The 15271-nt window shown below is 47.8% G+C and overlaps 1 protein-coding gene across 1 annotated transcript in view; it reads right to left on the reverse strand.

The window, feature by feature from the left end:
- ZNF814 (zinc finger protein 814) overlaps positions 1-4957 on the reverse strand; it is a 16881-nt gene extending 11924 nt beyond the window's left edge. The window contains 1 exon segment of the mRNA XM_011979706.1: positions 4709-4957. Within this exon segment, the coding sequence (XP_011835096.1) occupies positions 4709-4744 (36 nt within the window). The 5' untranslated portion in view covers positions 4745-4957.
- Between the last annotated feature and the right edge of the window lie 10314 nt (positions 4958-15271).

Below are 15271 nucleotides of genomic sequence, written 5' to 3' on the forward strand. Positions count from 1 at the left end.
AGATGAAGTCTCACTCTGTTGCCCAGGCTGCAGTGCTATGGCACAATCTCGGCTCACTGCAACCTCCACCTCCCAGGTTCAAGCGACTCTCCCGCCTCAGCCTCTGAGTAGCTGCGATTACAGGCACGTACCATCACACCCAGCTAATTTTTGTATTTTTAGTAGAGGCAGGGTTTCCCCATGTTGCCCATGCTGGTGTCAAACTCCTGACCTCAGGTGATCCGCCCACCTTGGCCTCCCAAAGTGCTCGGATTACAGGTGTGAGTCACTGAGCCTGGCCGACAAAGACTTCTTGAGTAATACCTTTCAAGCACAGGCAACCAAAGCAAAAATGGACTAATGGCATCAGATCAAGCTAAAAAGCTTCTGCACAGCAAAGAAAACAATCAACAAAGTGAAAAGATAACCCATAGAATGGGAAAAAATATCTGCAAACCACCCATCTGCAAAGGGATTAATTACCAGAATATGTAAAGACTTCAAACAACTCTATAGGAAAAACTCTTAATAATTCCATTTAAAAATCTGAATAGCCATTTCTCAAAAGAAGATATACAGCCAGGAGCAGTGGCTCCCAGCTATAATCATAGCAGTTTGGGAGACTGAGGCAGGAAGATCGCTTGAGCCTAGCAGTTGGTAACCACTCTGTTTAACCAGTGAGACCCCCATCTCTACAAAAAAGTTTAAAAACTAGCCAAGGCAAGGTAGCACATGGCTGTGGTCCCTGCCACTTGGGAGGCTGAGATAGGAGGATCGCCTGAGCCCAGGCGGTCAAAGCTGCAGTGACCCATCATCACACTACAGAACTCCAGCCTGGGTGACTGAGCAAGATCCTGTCTTGAAAACACAAACAAAAGACATCGACATACAAATGGCAAACAGGAATAGGAAGAGGTGCTCAACATCACTAGTCATAAGAAAATGCACATCACCTCACCCCATTAAAATGGCTTATTTATATCCAAAAGACAGGCAATAACAAATGCTGGTGAGGATGTGAAGAAAAAGGACAGTCTCGTACACTGTTGGTGGGAATGGAAATTAGTACCACCGCTATGGAGAACAGTTTGGGGGTTCCTTAAAAAACTAAACATTAAGCTACCATATAATCCAGCAAGCCCACTGCTGGGTATAAACCCAAAAGGAATCCAGTATATCACAGAGATGTCTGCACTCCCGTGCTTGCTGCAGCACTGTTCACAGCAGCTAAGACCTGGAAGCAACCTAAGTGTTCATCAACAAATGAAAGGATAAAGGAAATGTGGGCCGGATGTGGTGGCTCACACCTGTAATCCCAGCACTTTGGGAGGACGAGGCCAGTGGATCACGAGGTCAGGAGATGGAGACAATCCTGGCTAACACAGTGAAATCCCATCTCTCCTAAAAATACAAAAAATTACCCAGGCGTGGTGGCACACATGTTTAGTCCCAGCTACTCAGGAGGCTGAGACATGAGAATCGCTTCAACCTGGGAGGCGGAGGTTGCAGTGAGCCAAGATCCCAGCACTGCATTCCAGCCTGGGTGACAGAGAGGGACTCTGTCTCAAAAAAAAAAAAAAAGAAAGAAAGAAAGAAAATGTGAGGGCACGGCGGTGGCTCACACCTGTAATCTCAGCCCTTTGGGAGGCTGAGGCAGGTGGATCATGAGGTCAGGAGTTCAAAACCAGCCTGGCCAAGATGGTGAAACCCCATCTCTACTATAAACTACAAAAATTAGTCAGGCCTGATGGCAGGTGCCTGTAATCCCCAGCTACTCAGGAGGCTGAGGCAGGAGAATTGCTTGAATCTGGGCAGCAGAGGTTGCAGGGAGCCAAGATCATGTCACTGCACTACAGCCTGGGCAACAGAGTAAGACTGTCTCAAAAAAAAATAAAAATAAAGAGAATAAGATCTAGTATTTGGTAGCACAACAGGGTGACTACGGTGAAAATAACCTAATTGTACATTTTTAAATAACAAAAAGAGTTTAGTTGGAATGTTTGAAACACAAAGGATAAATGCTCGAGATGATGGATACACCATTAACCCTAGTAATATTATTACACACTGCATGCCTGTTATCAAAATATCTCATGTAACTCATAAATACATACACCTACTATATACCCAGAAAAATTTAAAATTTAAGAAAAGAAAATATTTTAAAAATTATAAAAAACAGTCCCATGACACACCATCAGCTAGAGAACATATGGGTCAGGGTCAGGACCAGGGAGGGAATGGAACACTCTCCACTTCCTTTTCTGAGTTCCTTAAATGCTCCTATACCCACCAGTGCCTCGAGGAGAGGCAGACATTACAGGAATGTATCCCTGATAAGATGTGATAAGCTCAGACCTCCAGGTACCCCTTCTTCGCACTGGAGTCAGGTGACCTCAGACTGCTTGTATGACCTGCGTGCCTCAATATAAAATGTCATCTCTACCACCTATGTGATCTACAACAAAGATTCAACCTCCCAGGGCCCCAAGGTGCTCATCACCTCTCCACTCTGTTCTTCCTTTGATTGGCCTTTGGAAAACCTTTAAAATCCGGATTTTCATCCTGTCCTTTGTAGAGAGCACACTTGACATAACTAACTCCATCTCAGAAAAAGACAATTTGTATTTCACAGGGCACTCTGCCATCAAGGGTAAGATGCTTTGTTTAATAAACAAAAAAATAAAGATGGTCAGGCGCAGTGGCTCACGCCGGTAATCCCAGCACTTTCGGAGGCCAAGGCTAGTGCTTCAAAACCAGCCTAGGCAACGTGCTGAAACCCCGTCTCCACTAAAAATACAAAACATTAGCCGGGCTTGGTGGTGGATTCCTGTAATCCCAGCTACTCGGTGTCAGGCCTCTGAGCCCAAGCCAAGCCTTCGCATCCCCTGTGACTTGCACCTATACGCCCAGATGGCCTGAATTAACTGAAGAATCACAAAAGAAATGCAAATGCCCTGCCCCGCCTTAACTGATGACATTCCACCACAAAAGAAGTGAAAATGGCCAGTCCTTGCCTTAACTGATGACATTCCACCACAAAAGAAGTGAAAATGGCCGGTCCTTGCCTTAAGAAATGATGTTATCTTGTGAAATTCCTTATCCTGGCTCAAAAAGTTCCCCTACTGAGCACCTTGTGACTCTCACTCCTGCCCGCCAGAGAACAACCCCCCTTTGACTGGAATTTTCCTTTACCTACCCAAAACCTATAAAACGGCCCCACCCTTATCTCTCTGCTGACTCTCTTTTCGGAATCAGCCCACCTGCACCCAGGTAATTAAAAAGCTTTATTGCTCACACAAAGCCCATTTGGTGGTCTCTTCACACCGACGCATAAGACACTCGGGAAGCTGAAGCAGGAGAATCCCTTGAACTCGGGAGGTGGAGGTTGCAGTGAGCCAAAATCACGCCACTGGACTCCAGCCTGGGTGACAGACTGAGACTCTGTCTCAAAAAATTAAAAAAAATAAATAAGATAAGCTGGGCGCGATGGCTCACGCCTGTAATCCCAGCACGTTGGGAGGCCGAGGCACGCGGATCACCTGAGGTCGGGGGTTTGAGACCAGCCTGACCAACATGGAGAAACCCCGTCTCTACTAAACATACAAAAAATTAGCCGGGTGTGGTGGGGCATGCCTGTAATCCCAGCCACACCGGAGGCTGTGGCAGGAGAATCGTTTGAACCCCGGGGGCGGAGATTGCGGTGAGGCGAGATCTCGCCATTGCACTCCTGCCTGGGCAACAAGAGTGAAACTCCGTCTCAAGAAAATAAAATAAAATAAAATAAAAAATAAAGACTGCATCTAACCAGCTAAGGTCACAAACAAGCAAACTCTTCCACTATCAGTTCTCCCCAGAGGATTCTGTAACTATAAAAGATTAGGCCTTCAGCAGCAAAAAAGGGCCGTCCTGACAGTCACTCATAACAAAAACTCAGCATCTGCTGCTAAGGCTCTGCCACCTTAAAGATGCTTCCTTCTAAGACTGCAGGCCAGTCGCCCACCAACTGGCCCAGACCAGGATGCCTTTTGTCTTCTTTGCTCCCTCTAAACTGGTTCCATAACGTTTGCTCCTAAATCTTTTTCCTCTTGATGCTAAACATTACTTTGTTCGTTGTGGAATGTTTAACCTATAACACTTATATGTTAAGTATACTATTGTGTATGGTTTGCTATATTGACTGACTTGAGTGTCTTGAGCCTCTGTGCCCATGGCCGACTACCAAGTGAACCGGAATCACTAAAGAGAATTGCCTCCTTCGAACTCCATTTAGCTCATGGCTTTTGTTGACTCAAATAACATCAGTTAACACCTGACACTGTGGAAAGACACAAACATGGTGAACCTGATTATCTCTACCCTTGCAATGCTCTAGACATCCCTCCTTTCTTCCAAACTCTCCATGGCTTCCAGCGTCCTCATGATGAGTGCATAGCCCCCAGCCTGCTTGCTCTTCCAGGAGGAGCTCCGCCTCATAATTTGCTCACAACAGGCACCTGTCGACCCCAGATTCCATCCTTCCGGCTTAGTTCACCTGCAGGCCTTTGCCCGCGCCAGTTCCTATGCCTGTAGGTCTCCCCACCGCATCCCACGGGTGTCGGAAATGGGGCCCCTCCCGCGAGCGCCTCAGTGTCCCGACGCCGGCGTCCGGGCTGCAGAGCCGTGAGCAGGCGCTACCACCTCGCTGCTTTTGGACGACAATGAGGTGACCTGAGGGCGCCACAATTACCTGAGCTGAGAGCCTCAGCGTGGCCGCCGCCGCCATCGAACCACGCGGTTTGAAGCAGGGTCCAGAGGAGAGGGCGACCAGCCAGGAGATATGGGCACGGCGGTCCCTATCCTGTCCCAGGAGTGGGACACGCTGGGCACCGTCACAGAGCTCCAGAGTCGCCTCGTGCAGCGGAGGACAACTGCTCCCCGCCTTCTGGGTTCAGTCACCGTAGTCCCGACCTAGCGCTGACTAGCCCCTCCCACAAATAAACCCACCACCAATCAAAATGGCCGCCACTAGAGGGCGCCGGAAGTCCGGTCCCATTGTCACGTGCACACAGGAAACGCCTTTATCCTTAGCCCTCATGGCCTGTCCACGGTGTCGTTCGACGCGGAGTTTTCTGGGTAATGTAGTTCCCTAAGTAAGAAGGCGGGTAAAGGGCGCGCTTCCCAGAAGCGCTTCTGCAGGAAAAGCCCAACTCCACCTCAGTAGTACCTTTAAGAGGTGCGTCCTAACTGGTGTGGTGGCTCCCACCTGTAATTCCACCAGTTTGGGAGGCCAAGTCACAAGGATCATTTGAGGCCAGGAGTTAGAGATTAGCTTGAGCAACAAAGCAAAATCCTGTCTCTACCCAAAATAAAAAATATTAGCGAGGTGTGGTCGGGCGGGCCTGTGATCCCAACTGACCCAAGGTTGGGGTTAGGTTTAGGGAGCCTGAGGAGGGAGGATCACTTGAGCTGGGAGTTCGAAGCTTCGGTAAGCCGAGATCGTGCCACTGCACTCCAGCCTGGGCAACAGAGCGAGACCTCTCCTCTAAAAAATAAAAATAAGGGCCGAGTACTGCGGCTCACACCTGTAATCCCAGCACTCTGGGAGGCCGAGGCGGGTGGATCACCTGAGGTCAGGAGTTCAAGACCAGCCTGGCCAACATGGTGAAACCCCGTCTCTACTAAAAATACAAAAGTTAACCGGGCGTGGTGGCATGCGCCTGTAATCGCAGCTACTCAGGAGGCTGAGGCAGGAGAATCTCTTGAACATGGGAGGCGGAGGTTGTGATAAGCTGAGATGGTGCCCCTGCACTCTAGCTGGGCAACAGAGCAAGACTCCATCTTGGAAAAAATATATAAATAAATAAATAAAAGATGGTAGATCTTTCTGCTGGGCAGAGGATCATCCTGCCTTTTCTTAGAACTCATATTGAGATTTCTTGGGATTATTGGCTGTAACTGATTACCCCAGTGTATGGAAAAATATTATTTCACAGTTAGTGTAGATGCTCCCAAAGGCTACAGATCCAAATTCACCTATCATTTCAAATGGTCCTTCAGATGCAAAATTATTCCACTGGAAGCAGAGATTAATGCAAACGTTAATAACCATTACTGTATTGTTAAAATGAATGTGTAAACACCCAGCGGGTTCATTTTGTCCACTGCCCAAACAGAGCCAATTTATCAGGACAGGGGAATTGCAAAAGATAAAGAGTTTGATTCACATAGAGTTGGATGAACAGCAGACTGGAGACTTATTAATATTACTCAAATCAGTCTCCCTGAAAATTGGGAGACCAGGTTTTTTGCTGTTGTTTGTTTGTTTTTTGAGATGGAATTTTGCTCCTGTTGCCCAGGCTGGGGTGCAATGTCACGATCTCGGCTCACTGCAACCTCCGCCTCCTGAGACTGGGGTTTTTTAAGGATAACCCCAGATAGGGGGCCATGAAGTCGGCAGTGCTGATTGGTTGGGTCGGAGATGAAATCATAGGGAGTCAAAGTTGTTATCTTGTGGTGAGTGTGTTTTGGGGGAGGGGGAGGCACAAGACGAGATGATCCAGTTTATCCATCTGAGTGGTGCCATCAGATCCATCAAGTTCAGGGTCTGAAAAATATTTCCAGCACCAATCTTAGCTTTTACAATAGTGATATTATCCCTAGGAACAACTGGGGACATTTAGAGTCTTGTGGCCTCTAGCTGCATGACTCCTAAATGATAATTTCTAATCTGTGGGGCCCTAATAAGTCAGTAAGTTAACAGGAATTGGGAAGGAGCCAGGCTGGCAGAACAGAAACCTAACCCCAGCTGCAACCTCTTTGTGTGAAGAAACCACAGCTGTCAGAAGTGTTTAACAGAGCAACTCCATCTTGAATAGGGGTTGGGTAAAATGAGGCTGAGACCTACTGGGCTGCATTCCCAGATGCTGGAGGCATTCTAAGTCATAGGATGACATAGGATGTCAGCACAAGATACTAAGGGAGGAGACCACCCCTCATATTGTCTTATGCCCAATTTCTGCCTCCAAAGAAAGAAGAAGTAAAAACTAAAAGGCAGAAATGAAATCCACAGGCAGACAGCCCGGCGCCGCACCCTGGGCCTGGTAGTTAAAGATCGACCCCAGATCTAACTGATTATGTTATCTATAGATTGCAGACATTGTATAGGAATGCACTGTGAAAATCCCGATCTTGTTTTGTTCCGATCTAATTACCGGTGCATGCAGCCCCCAGTCACGTACCCCCTGCTTGCTCAATCAATCACGACCCTCTCAAGTGCAACCCCTTCGAGTTGTGAGCCCTTAAAAGAGATAGGAATTGCTCACTCAGGGAGCTTGGCTCTTGAGACTGAAGTCTCACCGATGCCTCCGGCTGAATAAACCCCTTCCTTCTGTAACTCGGGGTCTGAGGAGTTTTGTCTGCCTCTCGTCCTGCTACAATACAGGCCATAAAGACGTTGCTGATAAAACAGGTTGAAGTAAAGAAGCCGGCTAAAACCCACCAAAACCAAGATGGCGATGAGAGTGACCTCTGGTCGTCCTCGCTGCAACACTCCCACCAGCGCCATGACAGTTTACAAATGCCATGGCAATATCAGGAAGTTACCCTATATGGTCTAAAAAAAGGAGGCATGAATAATCCACCCTTTGTTTAGTATATAATCAAGAAATAACCATAAAAATGGGCAACCAGGCCAGGCGTGGTGGCTCACCCCTGTAATCTCAGCACGTTGGGAGGCCGAGGCGGGAGGATCATGAGGTCAGGCGATAGAGACCATCCTGGCTAACAGGGTGAAACCCAATCTCTACTAAAAATACAAAAAAAAATTATCCGGGCTTGGTGTCACAGAACAAAACTACATCTCAAAACAAAACAAAACAAAAGGCAATCAGCAGCCCTCTGGGCTCTTCTGTCTACGGAATAGCCATTCTTTTATTCCTTTGCTTTCTTTTCTTTTTTTTGAGCAGGAGTTTCACTCTGTCACCCAGGCTGGAGTGCAATGGCATGATCTCAGCTCACTGCAAACTCCACCTCCCAGGTTCAAGCAATTCCCCTGCCCTCAGCATCCTGAGTACCTGGGACTACAGGTGCGCACCACCATGCCAGGCTAATTTTTCTATTTTTAGTATAAACAGGATTTCACCATGTTGGCCAGGCCAGTCTCAAACTCCTGACCTTGTGATCTGCCCACCTCAGCCTCCCAAAGTGTTGGGATTACAGGTGTGAGCCACTGCACCCAGCCTAAACCAATGCATTTCTTTAATGTATTTGATTGCTGTTTCATGCCTCCTTAAAATGTATAAAACCAAGCTGCGCCCCGACCACCTTGGGCACATGTTCTCAGGACCTCTTGAGGGGTGTGTCACAGGCCATGGTCACTCATATTTGGCTCAGAATAAATCTCTTCAAATAGTCTACAGAATTTGACTCTTTTCATTGACACTGAAGCCCCCAACCCAGAGGAAAATCATCGGCGTGCACCAACTGGCTGACTTTGAGTGGGTGGGGTGCATATAGCCAGATAAAGAATGGGATTGGGTTAGAGGCCCAACTTAGGGGAGTTAGAGTCTCTCCTGGTTAAAGGCTCCTCTCAATAAAAGGCAAGGACACTTGACCAAACTTTGGTTCAATGCCCAACTTAGGAAGGTTAGAAGGTTAGATTACTTTCTTTGAGTTAGGGGGTTAGAGGCCCCTCTCAGTAAAGTCCCTCTTGGCTAGGAATGGGTTTGGCACAATGGGATGTTAACTGGTGTTCTCTGGAATAATCTGCCTTGCTGATGGCTATGGGTGACAGGACTAGGAATGTACAGGATCATGGGACATGGGGGGCTTTTTCCTCCCCAAAAGGGAAAACTTGAGAGCTGATGGGACTGCTGGAAAAGATCCCTTTGCTACTGACAAGTGGCCACTTGAACTTTTCAGTGTCACTGCAATGTGGGGGTCTTCTCTGGTCTCTCTAAGCTCCTGGCCTTCCCCACCCTGCCACAGGCAATGTTTTTGTTTTTGTTTTTTTAGAGTCTCGATCTGTCACCCAGAGTGCAGTGGTGCGATCTGGACTCACTGCAAGCTCCTCCTCCTGGGTTCACACCATTCTCCTGCCTCAGCCTCCCCAGTAGCTGGGACCACAGGTGCCCACCACCACGCCCGGTTAATTTTTTGTATTTTTAGTAGAGGCGGAGTTTCACTGTGTTAGTCAGGATGGTCTCAATCTCCTGACCTTGTGATTTGCCCGCCTCAGCCTTCCAAAGTGCTGGAATTACAGGTGTGAGCCACTGTGCCCGGCAGGCAATGTTTTTCTCTGTCTCCTTTCCCTTTCTTATATTTTCTGTTATTCAGGGTGACCATCTTGCCCAGAGACCAAATTGAAACTCCTGGTCAGAGGTTAAAGATGATGGTGCCCAACCAGGGTAAGTTTCAGCCTTGCCTGTTGGATATTCCAGTCAAAGCAGAGTGGCTAATGTGTATGTTTTGTCACACGTATTTTGCTCTGGCCAGAATGGAAAAAGATAATTTAGCTTTGTGTTGCGGATTGGCCCCCAGGGCTGTGGTGCAGCCAGCTGGGTCATTAAAGCCTCTCAGGGAAAGGGAAACCAGAAGCCTGGAATGCTGGAATGCCAGCAAAAGGGTAAGAATTTCTTTTTTTGTTTGTTTGTTTGAGACAGAGTCTCACACTGTTGCCAGGCTGGAGTGCAGTGGCATGATCTCGGCTCACTGCAACCTCCACCTCCTGGGGTCAAATGATTCTCCTACCTCAGCCTCCTGGGATTACATGCTTGTACCACCATGCCTAGCTAATTTTTGTGTTTTTAGTACAGACGAGGTTTCACCATATTGGCCAGGCTGGTCTCCAACTCTTGACTTCAGGTGATCTGCCCTCCTGGGCCTCCCAAAGTACTGGGATTACAGGTGTGAGCCACCAGGCCCGGCAATAATTTCTTACCAGTTAGTTGGCTGGGTGTGGTGGCTCACACCTGTAATCCCAGCACTTTGGGAGGCAGAGGCAGGTGGATCACATGAGGTCAGGAGTTCAACAACAGCCTGGCCAACATGGTGAAACAACATCTCTACTAAAAATACAAAAAAATAGTCATTGCCAGGCGCAGGGGCTCACACCTGTAATCCCAGCACTTTGGGAGGCCGAGGTGGGCAGATCACTTGAGGCCAGAAGTTCGAGACCAGCCTGGTCAACATGGTAAAACCCCATCTCTACTAAAAACTGAAAAAATTAGCCGGTGTGGTGGCGCATGCATGTAATCCCAGCTATTCCCGAGGCTGAGGCAGGAGAATCGCTGGAACCTGGGAGGTGGAGGTTGCAGTGAGCTGAGATTTCACCATTGCACTCCAGTCTGGAAAATAACAATGAAACTCCGTCTCACACTTGATCTTAGCCAAAAGGCTGAGCAGCGTTGAACCAAAGCCACCGCGCCCGGCTGGGAAAGTTCTTTACAGATTTATAGTTCTTCTTTATATATTCTTTCTTACTAAGTGTTGAAAAGATAACTATAGGCCGGGCGCGGTGGCTAAAGCCTGTAATCCCAGCACTTTGGGAGGCCGAGACGGGCGGATCACGAGGTCAGGAGATCGAGACCATCCTGGCTAACACGGTGAAACCCCGTCTGTACTAAAAATACAAAAAATGAGCCGGGCGTGGTGGCGGGCGCCTGTACTCCCAGCTACTCGGGAGGCTGAGGCAGGAGAATGGCGTGAACCCGGGAGGTGGAGCGTGCAGTGAGCTGAGATCCGGCCACTGCACTCCAGCTCGGGCGACAGAGCGAGACTCTGTCTCAAAAAAAAAAAAAAAAAAAAAAAAAAGCGCACCCTTCTGGCAGGGCGCAGTGGCTCACGCCTGTAACCCCAGCACTTTGGGACGTAGAGGTGGGCGGATCACGAGGTCAGGAGATCGAGACCATCCTGGCTAACATGGTGAAACCCTGTCTCTATTAAAAATACAAAAAAAAAGTTAGCTGGACGTGGTGGTAGGCACCTCGTCACAGCTACTCTGCAGGCTGAGGCTGAAGAAGAATGGCATGAACCTGGCAGGCGGAGCTTGCAGTGAGCTGAGATCACTTCACTGCACTGGGTGACAGAGTCTGGGTGACAGAGGGAGACTCTGTCTCAAAAAACAAAACAAAAAAAAGGCGCCTTTCTACGGCAGTGGACGGGCCTCACCTAGCCTTAGAAGCTGTATTCAGATTCCTGGAGACTACTGTCTGTAACTAATCACTCAATAATTTGGGGAAAAAAACTATTTCAGATTTTGGGGAGCTCAAGCTAAAACTATTATTTAGGATTCTCCCAAAGCCTAAAAATCCAAATTACCATACCATTTGAAACAGTCGTTCAGTCGCAAAATACCTGAACTGGAAGCAGAGGCTGATAAAAGTTATTGTGTTATTCTGAAGGCCCTCAGAAGCATTAGAGTCCCTAAGGCAAATCACGGAAGGGAGAGATGTGCTCCCCTAAAGCAGGAGTGCAAAGCTGAATCTCTGTGATTCCTACAGAAAACAAATCTCCTGCTCATAGAATCTGTGAAAGGAAAATCTTGTGGCCTCAGAATTACTAAAGGAAAAGTCAAGCTGGGAACTGCTCTGGGCAAACTTGCCTTCCATTCCATTCAAAGCCATCCCTCTCCTCACTGAGATAGATGCATATCCTGACTGCTTCCTTTGAAAATGCTTATCAGAAACTAAAAAGAATGCAACTGTTTGTGTCTCTACCTGTCCACCTGTGACCTGGAAGTCCCCTCCCTGCTTCGAGTTGTCCCCGCCTTTCTGGTCGGAACCAATGTACTTCTTACATATATTCACTGATGTCTCATGTCTCCCTAAAAGGTATAAAACCAACCTGTACCCCAACCACCTTCGGCACATGTCGTCAGGACTTCCTGAGGCTGTGTCACGGGCATGCGTCCTCAACCTTGGCAAAATAAACTTTTTTTTTTTCTTGAGACAGTCTTGCTCTGTCGCTCAGGCCGGAGTGCAGTGGTGCAATATCGGCTCACTGCAACCTCTGCCTTTTGGATTCAAGAAATTCTCCTGCCTCAGCCTCCTGAGTAGCTGGGATTACAGGTGCGCGCCACCACGCCCGGCTAGTTTTTGTATTTTTAGTAGAGATGGGGTTTCACCATGTTGGTCAGGTTGGTCTCAAACTCCTGACCTTGTGATCCCCTCCGCCTCGGCCTCCCAAAGTGCTGGGATTACAGGCGTGAGCCACCGCGCCCAGCCAACTTTTTTTTTTGAGACGCAGTCTCACTCTTTGGCCAGGTAGGAGTGCAGTGGCGTGATCTCAGCTCACTGCAACCTCCGCCTCCAGGGTTCAAGTGATTCTCCTGCCTTAGTCTCCTGAGTAGCTGGGAGTACAGGCACGTGGCACCATGCCCAGCTAATTCTTGTACTTTTAGTAGAGACGGGGTTTCACCTTGTTGGCCAGGATGGTCTCGATCTCCTGACCTCTTGATCCGCCTGCCTTGCCCTCCAAAGTGTTGGGATTACAGGCGTGAGCCACAGCGCCTGGCCGACAAAATAAACTTTTAAAATTAACTGAGACCTGCCTCAAATTTGGGGGGTTCACAAATCATTGTAGCATTCAATTAATTGAACAATACTTTTTCCCACTTAGTATCCTTTACTTGACATTCTTATATTCAACTACTTTTAGTAACTTGACGTCAGTCTTTTTTTTTTTTTTGTGAGAGGGAGTCTCGCTCTGTCACCCAGGCTGGAGTGAAATGGCGCAATCTCAGCTCACTGCAACCTCCGCCTCCCGGGTTCACGCCATTCTCCTGCCTCAGCCTCCCGAGTAGCTGAGACTATAGGCGCTCACTACCACGCCCGGCTAATGTTTTGTATTTTCAGTAGAGACGGGGTTTCACTGTGTTAGCCAGGATGGTCTCGATCTCCTGACCTTGTGATTCGCCCACCTCGGCCTGCCAAAGTGTTCGGATTACAGGCGTGAGCCACCACATGACGTTAGTCTTATAAAGAACAGTAACGCTGGGCACGGTGGCTCACGCCTGTAATCCCCGCACTTTGGGAGGCCAAGGCAGGTGGATCACCAAGTCAGGAGATTGAGACCATCCTGGCTAACACGGTGAAACCCCGTCTGTACTAAAAATACAAAAAAAAAAAAATTAGCCAGGTGTGGTTGCATGCGCCTGTAGTCCCAGCTACTCAGGAGGCAGAGACAGGAGAATCGCTTGAACCTGGGAGGCAGAGGTTGCTGTGAGCCGAGATCACGCCATTGCACTGCAGCCTGGCGACAGAGCGAAACTCTCTCTCTCAAACAAACAAACAAAAAACAATAAAAGAAATGGTATCTTGGTAGTGGTGATGGCTACAGTCTGTAAAAAGTAGAGGTTCCTCTTCAAAGACTTTCCTCCCCATCTAATTAGGAATAAATGGTAACTTCTTTTAGAAGCAAAATTTATTCAAAGACCTGTTTTAACATTCTTAGCTATCTGCTAGCTGTGATAAAAAAAAAAAATCTATGTACTTTATGTTCTTAGCTCCCACAATTTAGCCTAAGTATTTGCCCTGACATGGTTACACTGGTCCAAGGAAGCATTAAGTCATATCCTGTTCCTCTTCCTTATTTGAAAGTGTTTTTGCCTTTCTTAGCATTCCAAAAGTTAATTCCTCCTTCGTTTTCCTCTGCCTTTGCCTCTTTTAAAAAAGTTCTACGTTGCTAGCCAATCAGGACAAATACAGAATGTGAATTTGTATTTAGTCAATGGAAACCAGACATAGCAATAAGGTGGACGCATCAGGTTATAAATGATCCTGTTTTCTTTGTTCGGTGTACTCTTATAGCAAAACTGCCAGCGAGTGTACCGTTTCTGCAGAAACTAAAAATGGCCTTGCTGAGGAAATTAATGTTCAAGTGCTATTTCTTTATGGCACCAAGGAACAAGCATTTCAAACAGTCCTTAAAGGTGGTGCTCTCCATCTGGTCATACTGGGCGTTTGTTAAACCATGTGTTCATGTCATTGATGGGAAGTGATTATCATTGATTTATCTTGAGAGTAGGGAGTGTTCTGCATGAAAAATTAGTATTACATGAAAGGAAGAGTTGTAAATTGCAAGATACAAAAGCCTATTAATACTGACCAGGTAGACCGGGCACAGTGGCTCACGCCTGTAATCCCAGCACTTTGGGAGGCCAAGGTAGGCGGAGCACCAGGTCAGGAGTTCAAGACCAGCCTGGCCAATATGGTGACACCCAGTCTCTACTAAAAATACAAAAATTAGGCCGGGCGCAGTGGCTCACGCCTGTAACCCCAGCACTTTGGGAGGCCGAAGTGGGCGGATCACGAGATCAGGAGATTGAGACCATCCTGGCTAACACGGTGAAACCTGTCTCTACTAAAAATACAAAAAAATTAGCCGGGCATGGTGACGGGTGCCTGTAGTCCCAGATACTCAGGAGGCTGAGGCAGGAGAAACACGTATACCCAGGAGGAGGAGCTTGCAGTGAGCAGAGATGGCGCCACTGCACTCCAGCCTGGGCATCTCGAAAAAAAAAAAAAAAAAAAATTAGCCGGGCATAGTGGCACGTGCCTGTCGTCCCAGCTACTTGGGAAGCTGAGACAAAAGAACTGCTTGAACCCGGGAGGCAGAGGTTGTAGTGAGCTTAGATTGCGCCACTGCACTAAAGCCTGGGCAACAGAGCGAGACTCCGTCTCCCCTACCGCCAAAAAAAATACAAAAAGAAAAAAACAATAAAACAGGCTGAGGCAGGAGAATGGCGTGAACCCCAGAGGCAGAGCTTGCAGTGAGCTGAGATCCAGCCACTGCACTCCGGCCTGGGTGACAGAGCGAGACTCCGTCTCAAAAAAAAAAAAAAAAAAACACAAGAAAACACTGACTAGGTAATTATCAAACAGTTTTGACAGAAGTGGGTCTATGGAAGCATCAGTAGATGGTGAAAAAACTTAGGACCTCAGAGAAATGTTAGCACCCATGTCCAAGTGATGAAATTATGCTCAGCACATAACTGGAATGGTCAGTCTGATGGTTTTGGCTTCAAAATGAGATTCTTCTTCTTCCTTTTTTTTTTTTGAGACAGTCTCTGTCGCCCACGTTGGAGTGCAATGGCGCGATCTCAGCTTACTGCAACCTCCACCTCCCGGGTTCAAGTGATTCTCCTGCCAGGTGCGGTGGCTCATGCCTGTAATTCCAGCACTTTTGGAGGTTGAGGCAAGTGGCTCACCTGAGGTCAGAGGTTCAAGACCAGCCTGGCCAACATGGTGAAACCCTGTCTCTACTAAAAATACAAAAATTAGCCGGGCATGGTGGCGCATGCCTGTAATCCCAG

Source organism: Mandrillus leucophaeus, unplaced genomic scaffold, assembly GCF_000951045.1.
Source record: "Mandrillus leucophaeus isolate KB7577 unplaced genomic scaffold, Mleu.le_1.0 Scaffold205, whole genome shotgun sequence".
NCBI lineage: Eukaryota > Metazoa > Chordata > Mammalia > Primates > Cercopithecidae > Mandrillus > Mandrillus leucophaeus.